Source organism: Schistocerca nitens, chromosome 3, assembly GCF_023898315.1.
Source record: "Schistocerca nitens isolate TAMUIC-IGC-003100 chromosome 3, iqSchNite1.1, whole genome shotgun sequence".
NCBI classification, from domain to species: Eukaryota; Metazoa; Arthropoda; class Insecta; order Orthoptera; family Acrididae; genus Schistocerca; species Schistocerca nitens.
In genome coordinates this window covers 220,502,908-220,529,315 of record NC_064616.1, presented here as the reverse complement: position 1 = coordinate 220,529,315, position 26,408 = coordinate 220,502,908, and the positions used below count along the sequence as shown (strand labels likewise).

Below are 26,408 nucleotides of genomic sequence, written 5' to 3'. Positions count from 1 at the left end.
AATCTGTAAATATGAATGCTTAATGTGACATATTTTTTTGGTTATAAATAATGAAGCCCTTTATCATGTGTTCCAGATACTACATCACTTGAAATTTTTCTTTTGTTGTAGTAATTTCCAACGTATATTGTAAACTATAAAGTGTCAGCTTAAGAATTTTGCTACAGACATGACTTGTAAACTTGGACACTATGTATACTTATGCTGTTAAAAGAGTTCAATCCGAATTTTTTGAGTTATCTGTTTATTGTACTATTCATTGCAAACTTAGTACAGAGGCTGTCATTACACACCAGTTGTATTCATAAATGTGAACTGAGCGAAGAACACATTAAAACTGTATGATAATCGAACTATAACTTAGTAAATTTAGTTCACTTCTAAAAAAAATAAATTCACTGTTCATAGAAAGAATGGAGTTACTGTATTATATAATTATGTATCATTGCAGGAATGGCTGGAGGAAAAATGCAAAACTGTAGAAGCATGCATCACTATGGGGAAGATAAAGCCCCCTATATGAAAACTAATGAGAGCTTTGGCTTGGGAGAAAAGAGATACACATGAATAAATACAAAGAGCTCAGGTCGCTAGCCACTACTAAGCAGGAAGGGAAGGCCTGAAGATGGAAGGAATGTATAAAGTGAGACAAACTGAATAGAGAGCTGAAAGATATGAGTTGAAGCAAGGCTCATGAAATAGGCAACATTCACTCAGATTCACTGATACCATTGGCAGAGCCGATGATGACAGAACCATGCCAGGTGGCATACCAAATGTATGAGACAGGCGAATCACCAGTTCCATTGTATGCAGGCGCAGAGAGTTGTGAATATTACCACCAGTTTAAACTATTGACATGAATTGGCTATAGAACATTTGAAAAATTGGTAGAAGATGGCATCATGAAAGATCAGTTTGGGTTCTGGGGAAATCCTGGAACACGTAAGCCAATATTAAATAGCACCTCCAACTTGTAAAAGAACCAGACTGAAATTGCAGGAGTTGAAGGACATGAAATGGTAGCAGCAGTGGAGACTGGAGTGAGACAGCGTTGAGTCCTATGTATGATGTTACTCAATCTGTATATAGAGCAAACAATAAGCAAACCAAGCAGAATTTTGGAAAGGAAATAAAATTCAGAGAGAAGAAATTAAAGCTTTGAGGCCTGTTGATGACAATGAAGTTCTGTGAGAGACAGCAGAAAGCAAGTGAGCAGTATGGATAGTGTCTTGAAAATAGGCTATAAGATTAACAGCAACAGAAGTAAAATGAGGGTAATGGAAATTTAATCGAATTACAACAGGTGATGCTGAATGAATTAGATTATGAACTGAAACATTAAAGGTTTTCGTTATTTGGGTAACAGAATAATTGACGATGGCTGAAGCAGAGAGGATATAAAATTTAGACTAGCAATAGGAAGAAATACGCACCTGAAAGAGAAAAATGTGTTATCACCGAATATAAATTTAAATGTTAGGAAGTCTTTTATCAATATGTTTGTCTGGATTCTAGCTTTGTACAGAAGTGAAATTTGGATGATAAGCAGTTCAGGAGAGATGAGAATAGAAGTTCTGAACAGTTGTGCCACAGGAGAATGATAAAATATAGATGGTTGGATTGAATACCTAATTAGGATATAAAGAACTGAACTAGTGAGAAAAGCAATTATTGCAGAAATTGACTAAAACAAGGGATTATTTGACATCACACATTATAATGCAGCAGCGCATCATCAATTTGACAATGGGGGAAAGTGAAGTGGCTAAAACTTGTATTGTAGTGCCAAGGACTGATCACAGGAAGCAAGTTATAATGGATCCTAGAAGATAATTTACCGTTAGGGAGATATTTGAAGTTTTAAAACATCACTTTATTTCCCATTGAAAAATGTGGAGACAAGTGTAATATGGTTATTTTATGTGATTTTGCAGATACACTGTTGAATCTGTAATAAGCATTTGAGATGATTTTATAACTTCATGTAAGCATTCTTGCAAATATATTGTAAAGTACTGCAGATAGCTTGCAACATATTAAAATTTAAACACTCTTCCAATTCTAACGTATCATAGAGATACAATATGAGTTCTTTGTGAACAACAGCAGTTTAAACTACATAAAGTTCGGAGTTGAATAGTATCACCTTGTAAATACTCAGTGGACAAATCACATTTCACTTATTCTGATTTTTGGCTGTGGCTGACTTATTACAATGATGCAATCACTGTGCTGATGAGAAGGAGTTGCTCATAAGTGCTGAGACAAGACAGTGTCATGTTACTGCCCAGTGGTTGACATTGCTACATAAATTCTTGTGCCATCACTTCACTTGCTGTTATTCTATGATGACTATTGATAAATGCCATACTGTATAAACTACAGTGACCATTGTTTATTATGGCACTGTTTTGGACTGTTATTCAAGATTTTGTATGAATGGCTTTACTTGTTTTTGGATTGTTACTCTGTTTTCAGTTCAGAATGGATATCACTTCGTGAATCCTGCAGATTGGAAGTTTCACTCTGGAGCCTTAAAAAAGTTTTAAAATTTTGGTGCTCAGACAAAAGGCCAATAAAGTGCAGCAGAAAGATATTTTTACCAGACATGTGGATATTAATAGGTTTCATATTGAATAAAACATTAATATTTCAACTTTTATTTATTTGTAAAAGTACAAAATGCATTACTACAATAGCATCCATTCTTTTGACATTGCAGTCTTAATAGACTCATAGAAACAGCTCTCTGAAATTTCACAGCAGCTAGTTCCTGTCTATTAATGAAGTAACAAGTACAGGAAAGACTCCTTTCAATACCTCTCTTCTTTTCCTCTCATTAAGTGTGTTATCCTTCTTCAGTATAGTTGGTAGATATTTGTTAACACACAAGAAAAGAGCCTGAGGGAACATTGTTACAATATAATAGTACAAATTATTAGTAATCAGATAAACTATGAGCAAAGCCCCGCATTATCCATACCGATGGAGAGGAGGAGAGCATAGATGTTACTTGCTACACTGCTGAGAATGGAACTGGAGTATCAAACTCAGCAAAGAAATGGCGAGGTCAGTGGTGGCCGTGCTTGTGCGCATTGGCCTGCGCGGCCTGTGCAGCTGCAGCGGCCTGCTGCGCGGCGTGCTGCGTGGCGGCCAGGTCTGCACGCGCGTCCTCCAGCTGCGCCTGCGCCTGGCCGAAGCGCGTGCGCGCGGCCGCCACCATGCCGCTCTGCGACGCCAGCTCGGCCTGCGCCTCCTGCGCGGCGCGCGCCGCCTGGTCGGCCGCCACCTGCGCAGCGTTCACCGCCGCCGTTACTGCGCGCACCTGGTTCTGCGTCGCCTCCACGGACTCGGCCGCCGTCGTAGCAGCTCGCTGCGCCTGCGCCAGCTGCAGCAGCTCAGACTCCACCTGCACCAGAGCGTCCCGCTGTGCCTGCTCCAGGTTAGCCACGATCAGCTGAAAATCATTCCTGTACACTGCTTATCTACTTCTCAGACAGTCTTCTGGTTGGGTTCGTCACTTATCAGCACAGTAATCGCGAACATCGATAGGAGTTTCTCTTGACATACTGCAGTAAATGGTGTCACACACAATTTTTAATCCCCTTCAGCTGTGTCTCAAAATACATGTTTGCAGCAGTTGAATCTGACACATATGTTGCGAAAATCCTGAAAATGAACCTCAATAAACAGAAACAAACTTATAAATGACATGCTTTATAAAACAAACGATGTTAGCAGGCAATAAACATGTTAGCAACTGAAATTTCATGCCCTTATTTCAGCTAACTGTTTGCGACACTGTCGCTAGATATTACCCGCCATGTTAGCCGAGCGTGCTAACGCGCTGCTTCCTGGACTCGGGTAGGCGCGCTGCCCCCGGATCGAATCTTCCCGGTGGATTAACGATGAGAGCCGGTGTGCCGGTCAGCCTCGATGTGGTTTTTAGGCGGTTTTCCACATCCCCCTAAGTCAATACCAGGCTGGTCCCCACGTCCCACCTCAGTTACACGGCTCACAGACATCTGAACACTTTCACACTATTCCATGGGTTACACAGACAGTTGGGGTACACTAATTCCTTCCTGGGGGGTAAGGGGTGGTGGCAGGAAGGGCAACCGGCCATCCTTTCAACTAACACTGCCACATCCGATTCACCATGCCGACCCTGCGTATCCGTGGGAAAAACGGCACATGCAAAAGAAAAAGAAAGAAACTGTCGCTAGGTATCGACTGTCATTTTAGTATATTCCACCACACTCTAGCGAGAAATTTACATAATTGTCACTTCTACCTCTGCAGTAAAGACATACCAATAACAGCAGCAAAAGAGTATGCACAACTCTATCAAAACATTAATATTAAATGTAGATTAATGACACATCAAAACATAAAAGACAGATACAGTGCAAGGAATCTCAGAGCGATTCCCTTCATTGTAATCAGTAGAATGTGAAAACTGTGCCAAATTTGATACGACATCCTTAGGCTCAGATTGTTGGAGCTTCTGGAAATCCTTAAGAGCTGCATTCCACAGAAGCCTTGGCCCCACACCTCTGTTACATGAAGCTAACTGGCCTCTCCAACTGCAGTTTTAAGTTTCCACTTGATGTCAGCAGTTACCAAAATTAGACTGTTATTTAAATCAACATGAAAAATACACAGACTGCTTCCTAATAATTTAAATTCTGTAATACACTGTAATATCCACAGCTAGTGGTCTAGTGTTTGCTTTTTATGTAAACGGAAGGTGGAAGGAAGAGAAAGGAAAGGAAAGAGAAGGAACTATTGATGTCAGTTGCATCAGAAGTTTATGCGGAATCAGTGGTGATGAGTGAAAATATTCCTGAACCAGGACTCGAACCCAAGATCTCCTGCTTACTGGGCAGTTGCATCAACTACTGCACCGTCCAGACACAGTGTTTATTGCAACTGCATGGAGTATCTCAGCACACCTCCTGACCGTCCCACATTCCTATCTAGCGCCACCTATCTACAGTCCCTGTCCACAAGATTCCCGGAGGAGGTCAAACGGTATTGTGCATCCACACTGAAGGTTTCTGAGTCATTGCCCATCGAGGTGAATTAGTTATATTAATGCATGGTGTCTCTTCCTTTGGACATGTCTGAAAGAACAGACACCACACATTCACATAACTAATGGTTTGCATTGCTGCCTCCAGGTCGTAGGAGTCCTGTGTTTGGTTCCTGGTTCAATCAGATATTCTCTTCACTCACGGACTGGGTGTTTGTGTTGGCCTAATAATTTCGTCTCATCTTCATTGACATGAAAGTCCCCAAAGTGGCGTCAAATAGACTTGAACCACTCAGCTGAACAACCTGTGACGGGGTCTCCCAACCAATAATGACATACCATAATTTTCATTTTCAGTATTGAAAAATATATTTTAATCTATCTTCTGGTGTGGATCCACTTTGGAGACTAACTCCTAGGTGCACCTGGCCATGATACTGAATCACAAATGAAACTTAAAAAATAGAAACGAATTTGACTCTCGGACACAAGGAACTTCCCAGTGCTGTCTGTCTGTCTACTGCTATCCTCGGTGTGTGTCTGTTAGAATAAAATACACACACACACACACACACACACACACACACACACACACACACACACACAAATGAAAGCATATTTTCCCAAGAAAAGATTCGCTGGACAATCCTCCACTACAATGTTTTTGGTTGCATAAAATTGACTTTCTGATTCTACTACAGCATATTAATCAAGCATAATTTGCACTGACTTTTAAAATTTGAAATTTATTGACAATTTTACGAACAAGAAGTTTTATAAAAGAAATAACTATTCTGTCAGTAATTTTTTCGTTTTTAAAAGAAATTTCTTCTATTTACTTGCATGTTGCTACCTCTGCAACAACTAATGTTTCACTTTTCCCCTTTACTTTAGAATAATAGAGTGTTACGAGCAGTAGATGCATGACTGAACTGAATGACGAAAAGTCATGGGTAAGGTTGTCCCATTTGAAGATGTCCCCTGGATGAAGCCTGAATGGGGCGTATATGTGAGCAGTCTTTTATATACAGGTGTGGAGTGAACGTGGAAGTACATCGCGAGTTCACTGACTTTGAATTGGTTGGAAATTGGTGGTAAGTTCCTATAGGACCTAAATGCTGAGGTCATCGGTCGCTAAGATTACATACTACTTAATGTAACTTTAACTTACGCTTATCAGAGATTACACAAATATTCCGTGATCAGCGTTGTTTCGGGTGGATCTTCCGTACTGCAGATTATTACCATATGCGTAAACAGCTGCACAGAAGGACGAGTATATGACCAACGAACGTCACGTCGCCATCACAAAGGCATACGGGCGATTGACGGTCTACAGCAATAGAGATCGTCGCCGATTTGAATTGGCGCATCACGTATTCATTTCTTCCAGGCCTTCACACAGTCAAATGCACAGTATAGACAACATCTGGCCATCGAACACACAGTCAGAGCTTTCCCATGACTTTTGGCTACTCTATATTCAAGAAGCGAATAACAGCAGCACGCAGATCATAAAGGAAATATCTTGGGCAAAGCAATGTCTTTTCTAAAACATATTACACAGGCTTTGAAAATGAAGTTATACATTGCTTTTCATAAATAAGGGAAAATCCACAAAACCAGCAATAACTGTGCAAAACTGCCAGTAGTTTATACAAAAAAAAGGGGGGGGGGGCTGTTGTACAGTAGTACTGTCACGTGCAAACCTACAGTGTATCAGCTCATTTGCATCAACCGAACGTAGTAGACAACTGCTTGTTTGTGTATAAGATGAGAACTGATGCTAGCCGGCCGGAGTGGCCGTGCGGTTCTAGGCGCTACAGTCTGGAGCCGAGCGACCGCTACGGTCGCAGGTTCGAATCCTGCCTCGGGCATGGATGTGTGTGACGTCCTTAGGTTAGTTATGTTTAATTAGTTCTAAGTTCTAGGCGACTGATGGCCTCAGAAGTTAAGTCGCATAGTGCTCAGAGCCATTTGAGAACTGATGCTATGAGAGTAAGAAATTACACCTAAAGAGGGAAATTTGGTCGAATAACGTCGCGGCAACATTTACTAGATGAATTACGACAGCAGGTCATTATTAGGTTTGAGGCAGGTACCAAAATAGTAAAATGTTCGTGATTTTCTTGCCCATAGAGGTTATAACCGTAGGTTCAGCATCCAGACACCTCAGAGACAGATGTCTAAATGACTTTGTGCATTATGACTCATAATTTTAAAATAATGCCTGGCAATGGAATAAAACCACACCTTCATCTCACTTGTAGACTGCTACTGTTGCTCACAGTAACAGCAAGAAATAGTAAGGATAATAAGTTTAGGGAACGTACAGAAGCATACAGAGAGTCATTTCTCCCTTGCTCAGTACGAAGATGGAATGGGAAAGAAACCCGATATTATTAGTAAGAAGTAACCCCAAATATTCACTGTGCGGCGGCTTGCGAGAGATAAATGTAGATGTAGGATTTATGTTGTTGTTGTGGTCTTCAGTCCTGAGACTGGTTTGATGCAGCTCTCCATGCTACTCTATCCTGTGCAAGCTGCTTCATCTCCCAGTACCTACTGCAGCCTACATCCTTCTGAATCTGCTTAGTGTATTCATCTCTTGGTCTCCCTCTACGATTTTTGCACTCCACGCTGCCCTCCAGTACTAAATTGGTGATCCCTTGATGGCTCAGAACATGTCCTGCCAACCGATTCCTTCTTCTAATCAAGTTGTACCACAAACTTCTCTTCTCCCCAATTCTATTCAATACGTCCTCATTAGTTATGTGATCTACCCATTTAATCTTCAGCATTCTTCTGTAGCACCACATTTCGAAAGCTTCTATTCTCTTCTTGTCTAAACTATTTATCGTCCACGTTTCACTTCCATACATGGCTACACTCCATACAAATACTTTCAGAAACGACTTCCTAACAAATCAATACTCGATGTTAACAAATTTCTATTCTTCAGAAACGCTTTCGTTGCCATTGCCAGTCTACATTTTATATCCTCTCTGCTTCGACCATCATCAGTTATTTTGCTCCCTAAATAGCAAAACTCCTTTACTACTTTAAGTGTCTCATTTCCTAATCTAATACCCTCAACATCACCTGACTTAATTCGACTACATTCCATTATCTTCGTTTTGCTTTTGTTGATGTTCATCTTATACCCTCCTTTCAAGACACTGTCCATTCCATTCAACTGCTCTTCCAAGTCCTTTGCTGTTTCTGACAGAATTACAATGTCATGTCTGAGTAATATTTTGGGTCGTGTGAACAGACTGTATAGACGACTATGAAACTTGAACTGCTCCTGTCATATCGAATGTTCAAATAATTTAGGGAAAAGACAATCACTCTAGCAGGGAAACTGTGCATTTCCGGACATAAGTTCATTTGGCCTTTTATGTTCTTTATCTTCTCATCCATCAATCCCTACAGTTTGCCATAGTGGAAAAAATCACTCTGTATTTGTAGAAACAAACTCACAAGGGAACCTCCCCATCGCACCCCTCTCAGATTTAGTTATACTCTGGCACAGTGGATAGGCCTTGAAAAACTGATCACAGATCAATCGAGACAACAGGAAGAAGTTGTGTGGAACTATGAAAAAATAAGCAAAATATACTAACTGAGTAGTCGATGTGCAAGATAAGCACATGAGCTCAAGAACGTCGTGGTCCCGTGGTTAGCGTGAGGAGCTGCGGAACGAGAGGTCCTTGGTTCAAGTCCTCCTTCGAGTGAAAAGTTTAATTTTTTTTATTTTCAGACAATTATCAAAGTTCAGGCACTGACACAAAAACTTCGCTCTCCAAAATTCCAGGACATGTTCAGATTTGCTTGGACATACGCAGGATTTGACGATCTACACAAGGAAAAAATTGAAAACGTTAAAAACAGAGCACAGGGAAAACTGTGCGACTGTGAAACTATTGCATTCACTTGTTGCAGTTTATGTCACAAACTCTTATATTTTCATCACTTTTTTGGGAGTGATTATCACATCCACAAGAAAACCTAAATCGGGCAAGGTAGAAGAATCTTTTTACCCATTCGCCAAGTGTAAAAGTTAGGTGGGTCGACAACATATTCCTGTCATGTGACGCACATGCCATCACCATTGTCGCATTGAATACATCAAACGTGTTTTCCTGTGGAGGAATAAGTTGACCTATGACCTTGCGATCAAATGCTTTCGGTTCTCACTGGAGAGGCACGTCATTTCGTCTACTAATCGCACGGTTTTGCGGTGCGGTCGCAAAACACAGACGCTAAACTTATTACAGTGAACAGAGACGTCAATGAACGAACGGACAGATCATAGCTTTGCAAAAATAAAAAAAAAGTAAACGTTTCACTCAAGGGAAGACTTGAACCAAGGACCTCTCATTCCGCAGCTCCTCACGCTAACCACGGGACCACAGCGCTCCTGAGCTCACTTTCTCCTTTATGTTGCCTATCTTGCCCATGGACTACTCAGTTTGTATATTTTGCTTACTTTTTTCATAGTTCCACACAAGTTCTTCCTGTTTTTTCGGTTGATCTATGTTCAGTTTTTCAAGGCCTATCCACTGTGCCAACATATAACTAAATCTGAGGTGAGTGCGATGGGGAGGTTCCCTTGTCAGTACATTGTTATATTGTAAAATTTCAAATTATGTTAACTTTTTAATGTTGTAAGTGTCGTCGGCTGTATAGTCAATGTTACGTAAGGCCAAAATGAATAAATAAAAAAAATTGTGAGCGCTCACCTGCTTGCCGGCGAGCGCGGCCTGCGCCGTGGCTGCCGCGGCGGCGGCGTTCTGCGCGAGCGCGTTCTTGGCCTGGAAGGCGGCCTGGCCGCCCGCGGCCGGCTGGCCGGCGACTGCGGCGTGGGCGGCGTCCACTGCGCCCTGCGCGATGCTCACCAGCCCCGCGCCCACGCTGTGCCCGTGGCCGTGGCCGTGCCCGTAGCTCGACTCCGCCGCCTCCGCCTCGGAATAAGCCACCGCAGGATCCGCCTCCACCTGCCGTCGCAACGTGCAAAAAGATACATTCTCATTATTCCGCCCTTAGACACTAATGCTCCACGTCAAACGAGTAACAACCGGTAGCGCTCCCGGCGAGCTTGTAACGTCAGGTACCGTTTTAATACACTACTGGCGGTTAAAACTGCTACACCACGAAGATGACGTGCTACAGACGCATAATTTAACCGGCAGGAAGAAGATCCTCTGATATGCAAATGATTAGCTTTTCAGAGCATTCACACAAGGTTGGCGCTGGTGGCGACACCTACAATGTCCTGACACGGGGAAAGTTTCCAACCGATTTCTCGTCCACAAACAGCAGTTTACCGGCGTTGCCTGGAGAAACGTTGTTGTGATGCCTCGTGTAAGGAGGAGAAATGCGTACCATCACGTTGCCGACTTTGATAAACGTCGGATTGTAGCCCGTCGCGATTGCTGTTTATCGTATCGCGACATTGCTGCTCGCGTTGGTCGAGATCCAATGACTGTTCGCAGAATATGGAATCGGTGGGTTCAGGAGGGTAATACGGACGTCGTGCTGGATCCCGACGGCCTCGTATCGCTAGCAGTCGAGATGACAGGCATCTTATCTGCATGGCTGTAACGGATCGTGCAGCCACGTCTCGATCCCTGAGTCAACAGATGGGGACGTTTGCAAGACAACAACCATCTGCACGGACAGTTCGACGACGTTTGCAGCAGCATGGACTATCAGCTCGGAGACCATGGCTGCGGTTACCCTTGACGCTGCCTCACAGACAGGAGCGCCTGTACTCAACGACAAACCTGGGTGCACGAATGGCCAAAACGTCATTCTTTCGGATAAATCCAGGTTCTGTTTACAGCATCATGATGGTCGCATCCGTGTTTGGCGACATCGCGATGAACGCACAATGGGAGCGTGTATTCGTCATCCCCATACTGGCGTATCACCCGGCGTGATGGTATGGGGTGCCATTGGTTACACGTCTCTGTCACCTCTTGTTCGCATTGACGGCACTTTGAACAGTGGACGTTACATTTCAGGTGTGTTACGACCCGTGGCTCTACCCTTCATTCGATCCCTGCGAAACCCTACATTTCAGCAGAATAATGCACGACCGCATGTGGCAGGTCCAGTATGGGCCTTTCTGGATACAGAAAATGTTCGACTGCTGCCCTGGCCAGCACATTCTCCAGATCTCTCACCAATTGAAAACGTCTGCTCAATGGTGGCCGAGGTACTGGGTCGTCACAAAACGCCAGTCACTACTCTTGATGAACTGTGGTATCATGTTGAAGCTGCACGGTCGGCTGTACCTGTTCACGCCATCCAAGCTCTGTTTGACTCAATGCCCAGGCGTATCAATGCCGGTATTACGGCCAGAGGTGGTTGTTCTGGGTACTGATTTCTCGGGATCTATGGACCCAAATTGCGTGAAAATGTAAGCACATGTCAGTTCTAGTATAACATATTTGTCCAATGAATACCCGTTAACATCTGCATTTCTTCTTGGTGTAGCAATTTTAATGGCCAGTAGTGTATATTCCGAGAATCGAAGACACTATAAAGTAATAGGTGTACCCTTAACTATGTACAGTTAGGAGAGGTCTTCAAAATGTAAGCTACACATTAAATGGCAGGCTAAGTAACTTTAACACAATGCTGCACTACACTTCAAAGCGACACAGATGTATATAACATTATTCTTCAATATAGTCACCAAGTCTCTCCAAGCAACGGCTGGAACGTTCTACCAATCGTTCGGTTCCGCGACGGTAGAAATCCGCTTCTTTGTGACGGATCCATTCGAGAACTCCCGTGTCAACATCCTCATCGTTGGAACCTATGTCCCTCCCCCCCCCCCCCCCCCAGATGTTCTTTCATTGCCAAAAAGATGGAGCCCGCATGGTGCATGATCTGAACTTCGGAATCAGCATCAGCGCCGTCTGTGCAGCCTTGTTGACTGTTCGTACCTTTTCATTACGGCTTCATGTGACACTGCATTTGGTCCACATACCGCTAGAATTTCAGGGTGAATCTGTGTGCAGGTTAGACATTTTGTCCTCAAGAATCGTACTGTCTCCCGTACTGCCAAGATGCGAAACATAGAAGTATATATCCTATGTGTAACAAAGCAGCTTAAATCACATAATACAGGCAAGGACTCCGGTCCAGATTATATACCAGTTAGGTTCCTCTCAGAGTATGCTGATAAAATAGCTCCATGTTTAGCAGTTATATACAACCACTCGCTCACAGAAAGATACGTACCTAAAGACTGGAAAATTGCTCAAGTCACACCAATACTCAAAAAGCGAAGTAGGAGTAATCCGCTGAATTACAGGCCTCTATCACTAACGTCGATTTGTAGTAGGGTTTTAGAACACATACTGTATTCGAACATTATGAAGTACCTCGAAGAAAACGATTTATTGACATATAGTCAGCACGGATTCAGAAAATATCGTTCTTGTGAAACACAACCAGCTCTTTATACTCATGAAGTAATAAGTGCTATCGACAGGGGATGTCGAATTGATTCCATATTCTTAGATTTCCAGAAGGCTTTCGACACCGTTCCTCACAAGCGTCTTCTAATCAAACTGTGTGCCTACGGAGTACCGCCTCAGTTGTGCGACTGGATTCGTGATTTCCTGTCAGAAAGGTCACAGTTCGTAGTAATAGACGGAAAATGATCGAGTAAAACAGAAGTAATATCCGGCGTCACCCAAGGAAGTGTTATAGACCCTCTATTGTTCCTGATCTATATTAACGACATAGAATACAATATGTGTAGCCGTCTTAGATTGTTTGCAGATGATGCTGTCATTTACCGTCTTCTAAAGTCATCAGATGATCAAAACGACTTGCAAAATGATTTAGATAAGATATCTGTATGGTGCTAAAAGTGAAAATTGACTCTGAATAAAGAAAAGTGCGAATTTACTCACATGAGTACTAAAAGAAATCAGCTAAATTTCGATTACACGATAAGTCACACAAATCTGAGGGCTGTAAATTCAACTTACTAGAACGTGCAACAGGTCTACCAAAGAGACTGCTTACACTACGCTTGTCCGCCCTATTCTGGAGTACTGCTGTGCGGTGTGGGATCCGCATCAGGTGGGACTGACGGATGACATCGAAAAAGTACAAAAAAGGGCAGCTCGTTTTGTATTATCGCGAAACAGGGGAGATAGTGTCACAGACATGATACGTGAATTGCAGTGGCAATCATTAAAACAAAGGCGTTTTTCGTTGCGACGAGATCTTCTCACTAAATTTCAATCACCAGTTTTCTCCTCCGATTGTGAAAACATTCTGTTGGCACCCACCTACATAGGGAGAAATGATCATCACGATAAAATAAGAGAAATCAGGGCTCGCACCGAAAAATTTAAGTTCTCGTTTTTCCCGCGTGCCTTTCGAGAGTGGAACGGTAGAGAGACAGCATGAAGGTGGTTCATTGAACTCTCTGCCGGGCACTTTATTGTGAATAGCACAGTAATCACGTAGATGTATATGTAGATGTAGATGTACTTCCACTGTGGAGCATGTTTTCAGTTTCCGCGACATTTCAGTTTCAAACAGCGCCGGCCGGAGTGGCTGTGCGGTTCTAGGCGCTTCAGTCTGGAACCGCGTGACCGCTTCGGTCGCAGGTTCGAATCCTGCCTCGGGCATGGATGTGTGTGATGTCCTTCGGTTAGTTAGGTTTAAGTAGTTCTAAGTTCTAGGGGACTTACGACCTCAGATGTTAAGTCCCATAGTGCTCAGAGCCATTTGAACCATTTTTTTTTTTTTAACAGCGTGATACCCTGTTATACGTCCCGCAGCAGAACTGTTTCTGCAGGAAACCCGGAACATGGGCTCTCGTCTGACAATGCACCACTGTAGTTGCGCATTGGTCTTAGTATGGGGCCGCGCGGGATTAGGCGAGCGGTCTGGGGTGCTGCAGTCATGGACTGTGCGGCTGGTCCCGGCGGAGATTCGAGTCCTCCCTCGAGCATGGGTGTGTGTGTTCGTCCTTAGGATAATTTAGGTTAAGCAGTGTGTAAGCTTAGGGACTGATGACCTTAGCAGATACTCCGCAAGCCACTGTACGGAGGGTGGCAGATGGTACCTTGTACTACTACTAGTCATTTCCTTTCCTGTTCCACTTGCAAACAGAGCGAAGAAAAAACAACTGTCTATAAGTCTTCGTATGAGCCCCAATTTCTCGTATCTTATCTTTGTGGTCCTCACGCGCAACGGCGGCAGTAGAATCGTTCTGGAATCAGCTTCAAAAGCCTGTTCTCTAAATTTTCTCAATAGTGTTTCTCGACAAGAACGTCGCCCTCCCTCTGGAGATTCCCATTTGATTTCCCGAAGCATCTCCGTAAAGCCTGCCCGGCTAGCCGTGTGGTCTAACGCGCTGCTTCCCGAGCGGGAAGGTGTGTCGGTCCCCGGCACGAATCCACCCGGCGGATAAGTGTCGAAGACCGGTGTTCCAACCAGCCTGTGGATGGTTTTAAGGCGATTTTCCATCTGCCTCGGTAAATAAGGGCTGGTTCCTCTTCATTCCGCCTCAGCTACACTGTGTCGGCGATTGCTGCGCAAACACCGTTTCCTCGTACGCGTACGCCACACAAACATTTGGATTGTACTCGTCTGGTATGAGACGTTCTCGGGGGGAGGGGGGGTCCACTGGGGGCCGAACCGCACAATAACCCTGGGTTCGGTGAAGGGCGGTGGTGGGGTGGGTGGATTGCTGTGGCCTGTTGTGGGGCTGTGAACCACTCAGGACTACGGCGGGACGAAATCTCCGTCGTTTCTAGGTCCCCGGTTTAATACGTACATACATACACACAAACATCTCCGTAAAACGTACGTGTTCTTCAAACCTACCGCCGGCCGCTGTGGCCGAGCCGTTCTAGGCGCTTCAGTCCGGAACCGCGCTGCCGCTACTGTCGCAGGTTCGAATCCTGCCTCGGGCATCGATATGTGTGATGTCCTTAGGTTAGTTAGGTTTAATTAGTCCTAAGTCTAGGGGACTGATGATCTCAGTAAGTCCCATAGTGCTTAAAGCCATTTGAACCATCAAACCTACCGGTAACAAATCTAGCAGCCTGCATCTGAATTCCTTCGATGTCTTCCTTCAATCCTGGTACAGATCCCAAACACTCGAGCAGAACTCAAGAATAGGTCTCATCAGAGTCCTATATGCGATCTCCTTTACAAGTTAATCACTATTTTCTGAAATTCTGCAAATAACCCGAAGTCGACTATTCACCTTCCATACCACAGTTCTCACATGCTCCCTCCATCTCATTTTGCTTTGCAACGTTACGCCGAGATATTTAATCGTCGTGACTATGTCAAGCAGGACACTAGTATCACTGTATCCTAACATTACAGGTTTTATCTTCCTACTCATCCGCATCAACGTACATTTTTCCACATTTAGGGCTAGCTGCCATTCATTACACCAACTGTAAATTTTATCTAAGTGGTCTTGTATCTTCCTACAGTCACTCAACTTCGACACCTTACCGAACACCACGGCATCCTCAGCAAACAACCGCAGATTGCTGCCCACCCTGTCCGCAAATCATTTATGTATATAGGGAACAACAGCGGTCCTACCACACTTTCCTGGGGCACACCTGACAATACCCTTGTCTCTGATGAACACATGCCGTTGAGGACAACGTGCTAGGCTCTATTATTTAAGAAGTTTTCGAGCCACTTACATATCATCGAACTTATTCCATATGCTCGTACCTTCGTTAACAACCTGCAGTGGGACTTCGTGTCAAATGCTTTCCAGAAATCTAGAAATATGGAATCTGCCTCTTTCCCTTCATCCATAGTTCACAGTATATCATGTGAGAAAAGGGCAAGCTGAGTTTTGCACGAGCGATGCTTCCTAAAACCATGGTGATTCGTGGATATAAGCTTCTCAGTCTCAAGAAAGTTTATTATATTGCAAGGATCCTGCAGAAAACAGAAGTTAAGGATAATGATCTGTAATTTTACGGGCCGTTCTTTTATCCTTCCTATATACTGGAGTCACCGGAATTTTTTCCAATCGCTTGGGACATTGTGCTGGGCGAGAGATTCATGATAAATGCACTCTAGGTAAGGGGCCAATGCCGTAGAGTACCCTTTGTAAAATCGACTGGGATTCCATCTAGACCTGGTGATTTATTTGCTTTCAATCTTTCAGTTGTTTCTGTACGCCAGGGATGCTTATTACTAAGTCGTCCATCCGATGGTAAAATGATGGTATGTTTGTACGACACTCCTGTGTGAACGGTTTCTTGAACGAGAAATTTAAAGCTTTGCCTTTCGTTTTGCTAACTTCAACTGCCACACCAGACTGGTCAACAAGAGACTGAATAGGAGCCTCAGACCCGCTTAGCGATTTTACGTAAGACCAAACTTTTGATTTGATCAAACGCTTTTGTGCTACAAAAACTGTTAAGTGACAATGATCACTCTTTTCTTCGATAATGCTAAAGCTCGATATGAACTGTTATCTGTAATGAAACCTTAATCTCCGTATGACTGATGCAGAATTTGTGGTCAGTTCAAAAGCACTTGCTATCGTGTAACTTACGTTGGCCAGCTGTCCCGCGTCCTCGGCTGCTATAGCTGAGCACCACAGCCCTGCACACAAAGAGAAATGCAAATTGAGCTTCTACATGACACTTCAGCAGGCAAAACATAATTAACGTTCTTCCAAAATGACTTACCCACAAGGACGAAAGTAAAGACGGACTGCATCTTCATGATGATAATAACCCTAAAACATAAGAGTTCATATCTGTAAATTTTAAATGTCATTCAGCTGGACAAAACGTTTTATGCATTTTTAAGTAGATATTCTCTCTTAGAGTTTGCATGACAGCACAAAGATTATCATGTAAAAGAACAAAAATGTATTACAACTATCCAAGAACAAGTTATTGATGTATGAAAACAATTTAGTGTTAGTGTTGTATTTGTATACATGTCTGTAAGTAACGGACTTTTGCAGTCTATAGTAGCCTATGGCTTTAAAAATGTTTAACATTGCTTCTAGGTTGTCCACGGATATGGATGTAATTAACGGGTCCAAATTAAAGATTTCCCGTACTCATTGCCACAGATTTAAAGTAGAAATTATATTACATTATTAGGTGAAAACTGAAAGTTAGTGGTAAATTAAGAAAAGCAACGGTCACGCAGACTTGGATTTTATCGTAACAGAAATGTGAACCAATATGCTAGAAGGCAGTGGTACTGACCTGGGATCAGCTACAGCTACCTGTGTGAAAGGAAAGCGGGAACTGGCGATGGTAGAGGGCGAGAGGCGAGTATTTATACAGGACCGCAAGCCCTTCCTCTTGAGCTGCGGGAAGAAAATCCAAGCAGGAGCTGGCTCGCTTTTTCTTCACAGACATTGCCCGACTCTTGTTTCTTACTGCTGTCCTTTCTATCTCGGAGATGACTTTCAGTTTCCAGGCTACAGACGGGAGTAATTCACGTTCACGACCAATGACACATTTCATCTGAAATACGCCCCGTCTTTGGTAAGTATTAGAAATTCTAAAAGAGCTAGTCGTAATCCAGTAATAGTCTTCGATATGTTGGCGAAAATACATGTTTAATTCCGGAGGTACGCATAAAATATCAACCGAAATTGTGCTAAACGCATTCTCTGAAAATTATTTCGAGCAGTTAGTTCATTAGCCCACGCGAATAGTAAACTATTGGGAAAACACACTTAACCTCTTAGGAAACAAATAATCCTGACTTAATAACGAGCATCAAAACCGATATAGGGATTAGTGAACACAGGGTTGTCGTAACGAGACTGAATATTGTAATCCCCAAATCCTCGAAAAATGAGCGAAAAATATACCTATTCAAAAAAGCAGAAAAAAATTCACTTGACGCCTTCCTTAGAGACAATCTATACTCATTACAAATTAATAATGTAAGTGTAGACCAGATGTGGCTTAAATTCAAAGAAATAGTATCGGCAGCAATTGAGAGATTTATACCAAATAAACTAACAAACGACGAAGCTGGTCCTCCTTGGTACACAAAACGGGTTAGAAAACGGTTGGAGAAACAACGAAACAAACATGCCAAATTTAAACAGATACAAAATCCCCAAGATTGGCGATCGTTTACAGAAGCTCGAAATTTAAAGCGGAGTACAATGCGTGACGCCTATAGCAGTTTCCACAGCGAAACTTTGTCTCGAAACCTGGCAGAAAATCCAAAGAGAGTCTGGTCGTATGTGAAGTATGTTAGCGGCAAGAAACAATCAATGCCTTCTCTGCGCGATACCAATGGAGATACTATCAAAGCCAGTGCTGCCAAAGCAGAGTTACTAAACACAACCTACCGAAATGCCTTCACAAAAGAAGGCGAAGTAAATATTCCAGAATTCGAATCGAGAACAACTGCCAACATGAGTAACGTAGAAGTAAATATCCTCGGAGTAGTAAAGCAACTTAAGTTACTTAATAAAAGCAAGTCTTCTGGTCCAGACTCTATACCAATTAGGTTCCTTTCGGAGAATGCTGATGCATTAGCTCCATACTTAACAATCATATACAACCATTCGCTCGACGACAGATCCGTACCCAAAGACTGGAAAGATGCACAGGTCACACCAATATTCAAGAAAGGTTGTAGGAGTAATCCACTAAATTACAGACCCATATCGTTAACGTCGGTCTGCAGCAGGATTTTGGAACATATATTGTGTACGAACTTTATGAATTACCTCGAAGTAAACGGTCTATTGACACACAGTCAACATGGGTTTAGAAAACATCGTTCTTGTGAAACACAACTAGCTCTTTATTCACATGAAGTGTTGAGTGCTATTGATAGGGGATTTCACATCAATTCCGTATTTCTGGCTTTCCGGAACGCTTTTGACACTGTACCACACAAGCGGCTCGTTGTGAAATTGCGTGCTTATGGAATATCGTCTCAGTTATGTGACTGGATCTGTGATTTCCTGTCAGAGAGGTCACAGTTCGTAGGAATTGATGGAAAGTCATCGAGTAAAACAGAAGTGATTTCTGGCGTTCCCCAAGGTAGTGTTACAGGCCCTTTGCTGTTCCTTATCTGTATAAACGATTTGGGATACAATCTGAGCAGCCGTCTTCGGTTGTTTGCAGATGACGCTGTCGTTTATCGACTAATAAAGTCATCAGAAGATCAAAACAAACTGCAAAACGATTTAGAAAAGATATCTGAATGGTGCGAAAAGTGGCAGTTGACCCTAAATAACGAAAAGTGTGAGGTCATCCTCATGAGTGCTTAAAGGAACTCGTTAAACTTCGATTACACGATAAATCAGTCTAATCCAAAAACCGTAAATTCAACTAAATACTTAGGTATTATTATCACGAACAACATAAATTGGAAAGAACACACACAAAATGTTGTGAGGAAGGCTAACCTAAGGCTGCATTTTATTGGCAGAACACTTAGAAAATGTAACAGATCTACTGAGGAGACTTCCTACAATACACTTGTCCGTCCTCTTTTAGAATACTGCTGCGCGGCGTGGGATCCTTACCAGATAGGACTGACGGAGTACATCGAAAAAGTTCAAAGAAAGGCAGCACGTTTTGTATTATGGCAAAATATGGGAGAGAGTGTCACAGAAATGATACGGGATTTAGGCTGGAAATCATTTAAAAAAAGGCGTTTTTCGTTGCGACGTAATCTTCTCACGACATTCCAATCACCAACTTTCTCCTCCGAATGCGAAAATATTTTGTTGACACCGACCTACATAGGGATAAACGATCACCACGATAAAATAAGGGAAATCAGAGATCGTACGGAAATATATAGCTGTTCATTCTTTCCGCGCGCTATACGAGATTGGAATAATAGAGAATTGTGAAGGTGGTTCGATGAACCCTCCGCCAGGCACTTAAATGTGATTTGCAGTGTATCCATGTAGATGTAGATGTAATACACACTTCTGTCTTTCGTAGCTCGTATTTACAATAATTATAGAGTCTTATAACGGACTATGCTCACAGCATAAAAGGAATGGCCGGCCGGAGTGGCCGAGCGGTTCTAGGCGCTACAGTCTGGAACCGAGCGGCCGCTACGGTCGCAGGTTCGAATCCTGCCTCGGGCATGGATGTGTCTGATGTCCTTAGGTTAGTTAGGTTTCATTAGTTCTAAGTTCTAGGCGACTGATGACCACAGAAGTAAAGTCGCATAGTGCTCAGAGCCATTTGAACCATTTAAAAGGAATGAAATGGGTTGCTACTGAAAGGACTGCTCTCATTAAACTGCACTAATTGTTCACCAGCAGACTGAGTGTGGATTTTCAGAAGCAGCTCTTAAAGCTCATCTGAAGCACTGTACTGTATAGCTCACGATCGGGAACCCAAGGAAAAAAGAAAAACAAAGAAAGCTCGAAGAAAAAAGTGAATGGATAGCGTATCACTGAATATGTGTTGAGGAGACTTAAGCAAGAGAGGTTGATGCTGACTCTAATTTTCGAGCTGAGAGATAAGCAGACTGGACACAACCTCACAAGCAAATGGTTCATGCACGACATCGCAAAAGGGAAGTTGAAAGGGAGAACTAAGTCGTGGAAGATGAAGAATACTGTTACCGGATTAATTACCAAAAAAGAAGGCCCTACCACAAAATGAAGAAAGATAAAGAAATATCGGGGCTTGCAGAAGAAAATTCACAAACATTTTCCCTCGTACTCCCATTATCAGTGAAATTAAAAAATGTCAAACTGGAGCACACGATCTTTTGTAATACACCCTTTTATTTATAAAAGTGTTGATTCCAATTAGAGAGATAAACTAATGAACCAAAATATTATGACCGTTGCACACCGCGATGCTGAATGCCGCCTGATGGCGTTCCGTGCACGTGACGCGGTAAGGAAAATATAGGGGCTGACAAAAATATCGAAACACCACAACACGACACATTACAACGTGTAGGATGGTTTAGAAAACCCGTTGGCATTCCAAACAAGCTTCCAGTCGCCTCGGAATGTATGAATACATGTCCTATGTGGTTTTCAAGGGAATCATATACCATTACTCATGTCAGATAGTGGCAAGTGCAGGTAAGGATGATAGAGGTGGATAACGATCACCTACCCTTATCTCCAAAGAAGACCATGAAGGTTCAGTTACACTACTGGACATTAAGATTGCTACACCACGAAGATGACGTGCTACAGACGCGAAATTCAACCGACAGGAAGAAGATGCTCTGATATGCAAATGGTTAGCTTTTCAGAGCATTCACACAAGGTAGGCGCCGGTGGCGACACATACTACGTGCTGACATGAGGAAAGTTTCCAACCTATTTCTCATACACAAACAGCAGTTTACCGGCGTTGCCTGGTGAAACGTTGTTGTGATGCCTCGTGTAAGGAGGAGAAATGCGTACCATCACGTTTCCGACTTTGATAAACGTCCGATTGTAGCCTGTCGCGATTGCGGTTTATCGTATCGCGACATTGCTGCTCGCGTTGGTCGAGATCCAATGACTGTTAGCAGAATATGGAATCGGTGGATTCAGGACGGTAATACGGAACGCCGTGCTGGATCCCAACGGCCTCGTATCACTAGCAGTCGAGATGACAGGCATATTATCCGCATGGCTATAACGGATCGTGCACCCACGTCTCGATCCCTGGGTCAACAGATGGGGACGTTTGCAAGACAACAACCGTCTGCACGAACAGTTCGACGACGTTTGCAGCAGCATGGACTATCAGCTCGGAGACCATAGCTGCGGTTACCCTTGACGCTGCATCACAGACAGGAGCGCTTGCGAAGGTGAACTCGACGACGAACCTAGGTGCACGAATGGCCAAAACGTCATTCTTTCGGATGAATCCAGGTTCTGTTTACAGCATCATGATGGTCGCATCCGTGTTTGGCGACATCGCGATGAACGCACAATGGAAGCGTGTATTCGTCATCGCCATACTGGCGTATCACCCGGCGTGATGGTATGGGGTGCCATTGATTACACGTCTCTGTCACCTCTTGTTCGCATTGACGGCACTTTGAACAGTGGACGTTACATTTCAGGTGTGTTACGACCCGTGGCTTTACCCTTCATTCGATCCCTGCGAAAATCTACATTTCAGCAGGATAATGCACGACCGCATGTTGCAGGTCCTGTATGGGCCTTTCTGGATACAGAAAATGTTCGACTGCTGCCCTGGCCAGCACATTCTCCAGATCTCTCACCAATTGAAAACGCCTGGTCAATGGTGGCCGAGCAACTGGCTCGTCACAATACGCCAGTCACTACTCTCGATGAACTGTGGTATCGTGTTGAAGCTGCATCGGCAGCTGTACCTGTACACGCCATCCAGGCTATGTTTGGCTCAATGCCCAGGCGTATCAAGGCCGTTATTACGGCCAGAGGTGGTTGTTCTGGGTACTGATTTCTCAGGATCTATGCACCCAAACTGTGTGATAATGTAATCACATGTCAGTTCTAGTATAATATATTTGTCCAATGAATACCCGTTTATCATCTGCATTTCTTCTTGGTGTGCCAATTTTAATGGCCAGTAGTGTATATTGTGACCTGGTGACTGTGTTAGCCAGGGGTGATCAGACACTTCATACTCGTGCTCACAAAACCAGTCCCGGATGACGTGAGCTGTGTTAACCGAGGCCCTGTCTTCTTGGAGCACACCTTCACCACTGAGGAACAAACACTGAACAATGGGATGGACCTAATCAGCCAAAATGGTCACTTAATCCTTGTCACTAATACGACTTCGCAGATTAACCGTGGGGACCATGGAATACCACGATATGGTTGCCCAGGTCATCACCGAATCCCCGCCTAGTTTCGTTCTTGGAATGCAAACTCACCAGTAGTTGGAAACGGTGTGAAACAAGACTCATCCGACCGACTGACGTCGTTCCATTGCTCCATAGCGCATGTTTCATGGCTTCAGTGCCACGCTTTCCTGTTACGGGCATTTCCGTTACTGACGAGTGGTTTTGGAATTACAACTCGCCCAGAAACTCCCCGGTTATGAATTTCCTTTCGTGGTCTTTTTTTTTCGTCACAGTTCTCTTCAGTTACCGTCTGCCACGATCATTCAAAACGCGCTCTACTCCGCGTTGCGACTTAGCGGATGATGCTTTTCTCTTTCCCTGCAGGCAGCGTAAATCTTGGATATGGTGCCTCTTGAAACACCCAACACTTCGGCTAGCTTGGTTACGGAAGCACCTAACATACGTGCACCAACAATTTATCCACGTTCGAATACACTTAGTCCCGACATAATGCACTCACAACTACATACATCGTTCTGACCACGATTGACACTTACAGTGTACTGAGGACATTGTACAGACAGCGTTAGTGGTCCAATGCAATAGCTCAGCCTGCAGGCTTGGCTAGCATATTCATTTATGTTCAATCGCGCATTTCTCACGGTGTTTCCATATATTTATCCAACCTCTGTATACAGGGTGTAAATTTTAAGTTGGCAAGTCAGAATAACTCGAAAAATAAGCTTCACACGAAAAAATGTGTAGAATCCAAAGTTGATTATTTTCGAAGGGGACATCTGCTGGTGCTAAAATTAGCCCGCCACCCCAGCCCTCTGGGGGTGGGGTGGGAGGCAACTTTAAAATTTCAAATGGAAACCTCCATTTTTTATTGCAGAATCAGATTCTACATAAAAAAACTATGTACATTTTGTCTTAAACACTTTTTTTTTATTCTTGGTAGTTGGCGCTGTAATTCAAGAAAATCCATGTTCTTATTTTTGCGTGGAAAATGGTTACCGATAAATAAAAAATGCTTATTTACTTCGTAAATTTTGATTCGCTAAATCTAAAACTCTCCCTCTCTCCCCATAGGGTGGGGTTTGAGAGAGAGAGAGGAATCAGAGTTTTACAAATGTTGACCCATTAATATTTGGGTGGAGGCTCTGTAATGGTGTGGGACGTGTGCAGTTGGAGTGATATGGGACCCCCAGTACGTCTAGATACGACTCTGACAGGTGACACGCACGTGAGCATCCTGTCTGATCACCTGCATCCATTCATGTCCATTGTGCATTCTGACGGACTTTGGCAATTCCAGCAGGGCAATGTGCCACCCCACACGTCCAGAATTGCTACAGAGTGGCTCCAGTAACACTCTTCCGTGTCTAAACACTTCCGCTTGACTATATCTAGGATTAGAGTGCTGCAACGCTCAGTGTTTGACCGGTCACGGCTCGCCTGTTGACGGGGGGAGCGAGCCGCTCGTGTCCGGCCCCACACCACTCGGCCCGGTCACGTACTCGCCCCATGTCTGTTGTCCAGATTCCGGACACGCGGATAACCGAGCATGACCGGTCACCGCTGACGTCTCACCTCGCCTCGCCCCGGCTCGCTGCACTGTACTGTACAAATCCAATGCCTCTCTCTCTCTCTCTCTCTCTCTCTCTCTCTCTCTCTCTCTCAGCCGGCCTGGGTGGTCGAGTGGTTCTAGGCGCTGCAGTCTGGAACCGCGCGACCGCTGCGGTCGCAGGTTCGAATCCTGGCTCAGGCATGGATGTGTGTGATGTCCTTAGGTTAGTTAGGTTTAAGTAGTTCTAAGTTCTAGGGGACTGGTGACCTCAGCAGTTAAGTCCCATAGTGCTCATAGCCATTTGAACCATTTGAGCCATTAAACATTTACAGAAAAAACTTGTCATACTTTTCACTTGTTTGGAACAGAAACAAAAGTATAGTTATTGTTGATCAGCAGTAAATCACTAAGACTTTCCGGATTTAATTGGCTGTTATCATATCCTTGCAATCTGTAAACGGATTCCTTTTCCGTCAGCAAAGCAGCAACTTAGTTATACTGAGTGTTTCAACTATAGTTTTCAAAGAAGAGCAGAGGCCACTTTTCTTAATGTACCTTACAATGTATTTTGCAGTATTTATTGTTGATGCGATGTTCGGGGCACGATTTAAGAAGGAGTTATCTTCATCGAAAGTATGGCTAAGTGCTGTGTTTAAACAATGAGCATCACAAGGAATCCCTTCGTGATTTTCCAAAGCCTTTATTACACTGGCACCCTGGTCGGGGACAAAACCAAAACTGTGCAAAATGTCCGGCAAAATGTCCCAATCAGCCACCCTCTCTTCAATTTCTTTCATAACATTTACTCCCGTCTTCTACGTCCGGGAATTTTGTTGTAAATAAAACATTGTTCACAAGAGACGAATCTGTGTTGATGTTATGTGTTGTATGCGTCAAATAGTGCACCTGATAATGCGAATCAGTCCACATATCAACTGTCGTAGCACATGTTTTATTAAGAACTTCCGCAATAACAGAAGGCATTCTGCAGTTTCGTATTGCATCAGCTTGTTCTTTGGCATGTCTGCTTCTAGTAGAGGCATGTGGCATGACATCTGCCACGTTAATTTCTCCATAATGCGCATCAAGATGTATTAGTTCTTGGCCTAGCTCTCGAAACCTTCACCGGAAACAGCATTAAAAGGTCTCATATCTTTAGCACACATTGCAACACATTTTGATGTAATATTATTTTTTATTACTGCCGGTATCCCTGAAGGAGCTGTATATTTGTGAGGTTTCTTGCAACTGTGTTTCTTTAAATGAGTGGTTCCCGACTGGAAACACAATAATGTGGAGCAGTTTATGCACGATACATACCCAGTAGACGCACTGTTTTCGTCTACAACCAACAGAAATGTACTCCATACTTGGCTTTTTAGACCTTCCCGTTTCTTCAATGTGTAAACATGGGTTTCAATCATATGTCTTACTGCACTGGCTTCCTCTCGCTGCATGATTACAGAGAGAGACACACCACAAATGAGAAGCCCGTATTGGCTGCAGTTTCACACGGGTAATGACATGCGTAATGTGTTTGGATTTACGTGCTACGTATTCGGTCATGGCTTCTATGAACTGGTCATTAGAACTCGTGCGAGCAGCCTACCCAGTTAGGGTGTGCTCGCCCCATCTCGTATTTTGTGCTCGCTTACTCGGTCATGCAGGACTCTATCTAGGATGCCTTGCAGCGTGCTGTTCAGAAGAGATCTCCAACCAAGATTTATGGACAGTCCTGCAGGATTCATGGTGTCAGTTCCCACCGGCACTACTTCAGGCATTAGTCGAGTGCGTGTCACGTCGTGTTGCGGCACTTCTGCGTACTCGCGGGGGCCCTACACGATATTAGGCAGGTGTATCTGTTTCTTTGGCTCTTCAGTGTATATTCCGACCTAGTACAGAGGCATGCGCCCAGCACAAGGAGCCAAGGTGGGCGTTCTCAGTGGCGACATGTAGCCAGCCAGTTTCACGGAATATGGCGTCCGACGCAGAACTTCTATTTCTTTGCGTTGTCGCTGT

General features: G+C 43.6%; 1 protein-coding gene across 1 annotated transcript; it reads right to left on the bottom strand.

Annotated features, from left to right (window-relative positions):
* Positions 1-2,707: 2,707 nt before the first annotated feature.
* On the bottom strand, positions 2,708-17,356 carry LOC126249553 (nuclease SbcCD subunit C-like). Its single transcript, XM_049951216.1, has 5 exons — positions 17,293-17,356; positions 16,759-16,808; positions 16,623-16,672; positions 9,784-10,038; positions 2,708-3,460 (listed from the first exon to the last, which is right to left on the bottom strand). Exons 2-5 carry the CDS (start codon positions 16,793-16,795, stop codon positions 3,074-3,076), a joined length of 729 nt encoding a protein of 242 aa, XP_049807173.1. The 5' UTR covers positions 16,796-16,808; positions 17,293-17,356; the 3' UTR covers positions 2,708-3,073.
* Positions 17,357-26,408: the final 9,052 nt, after the last annotated feature.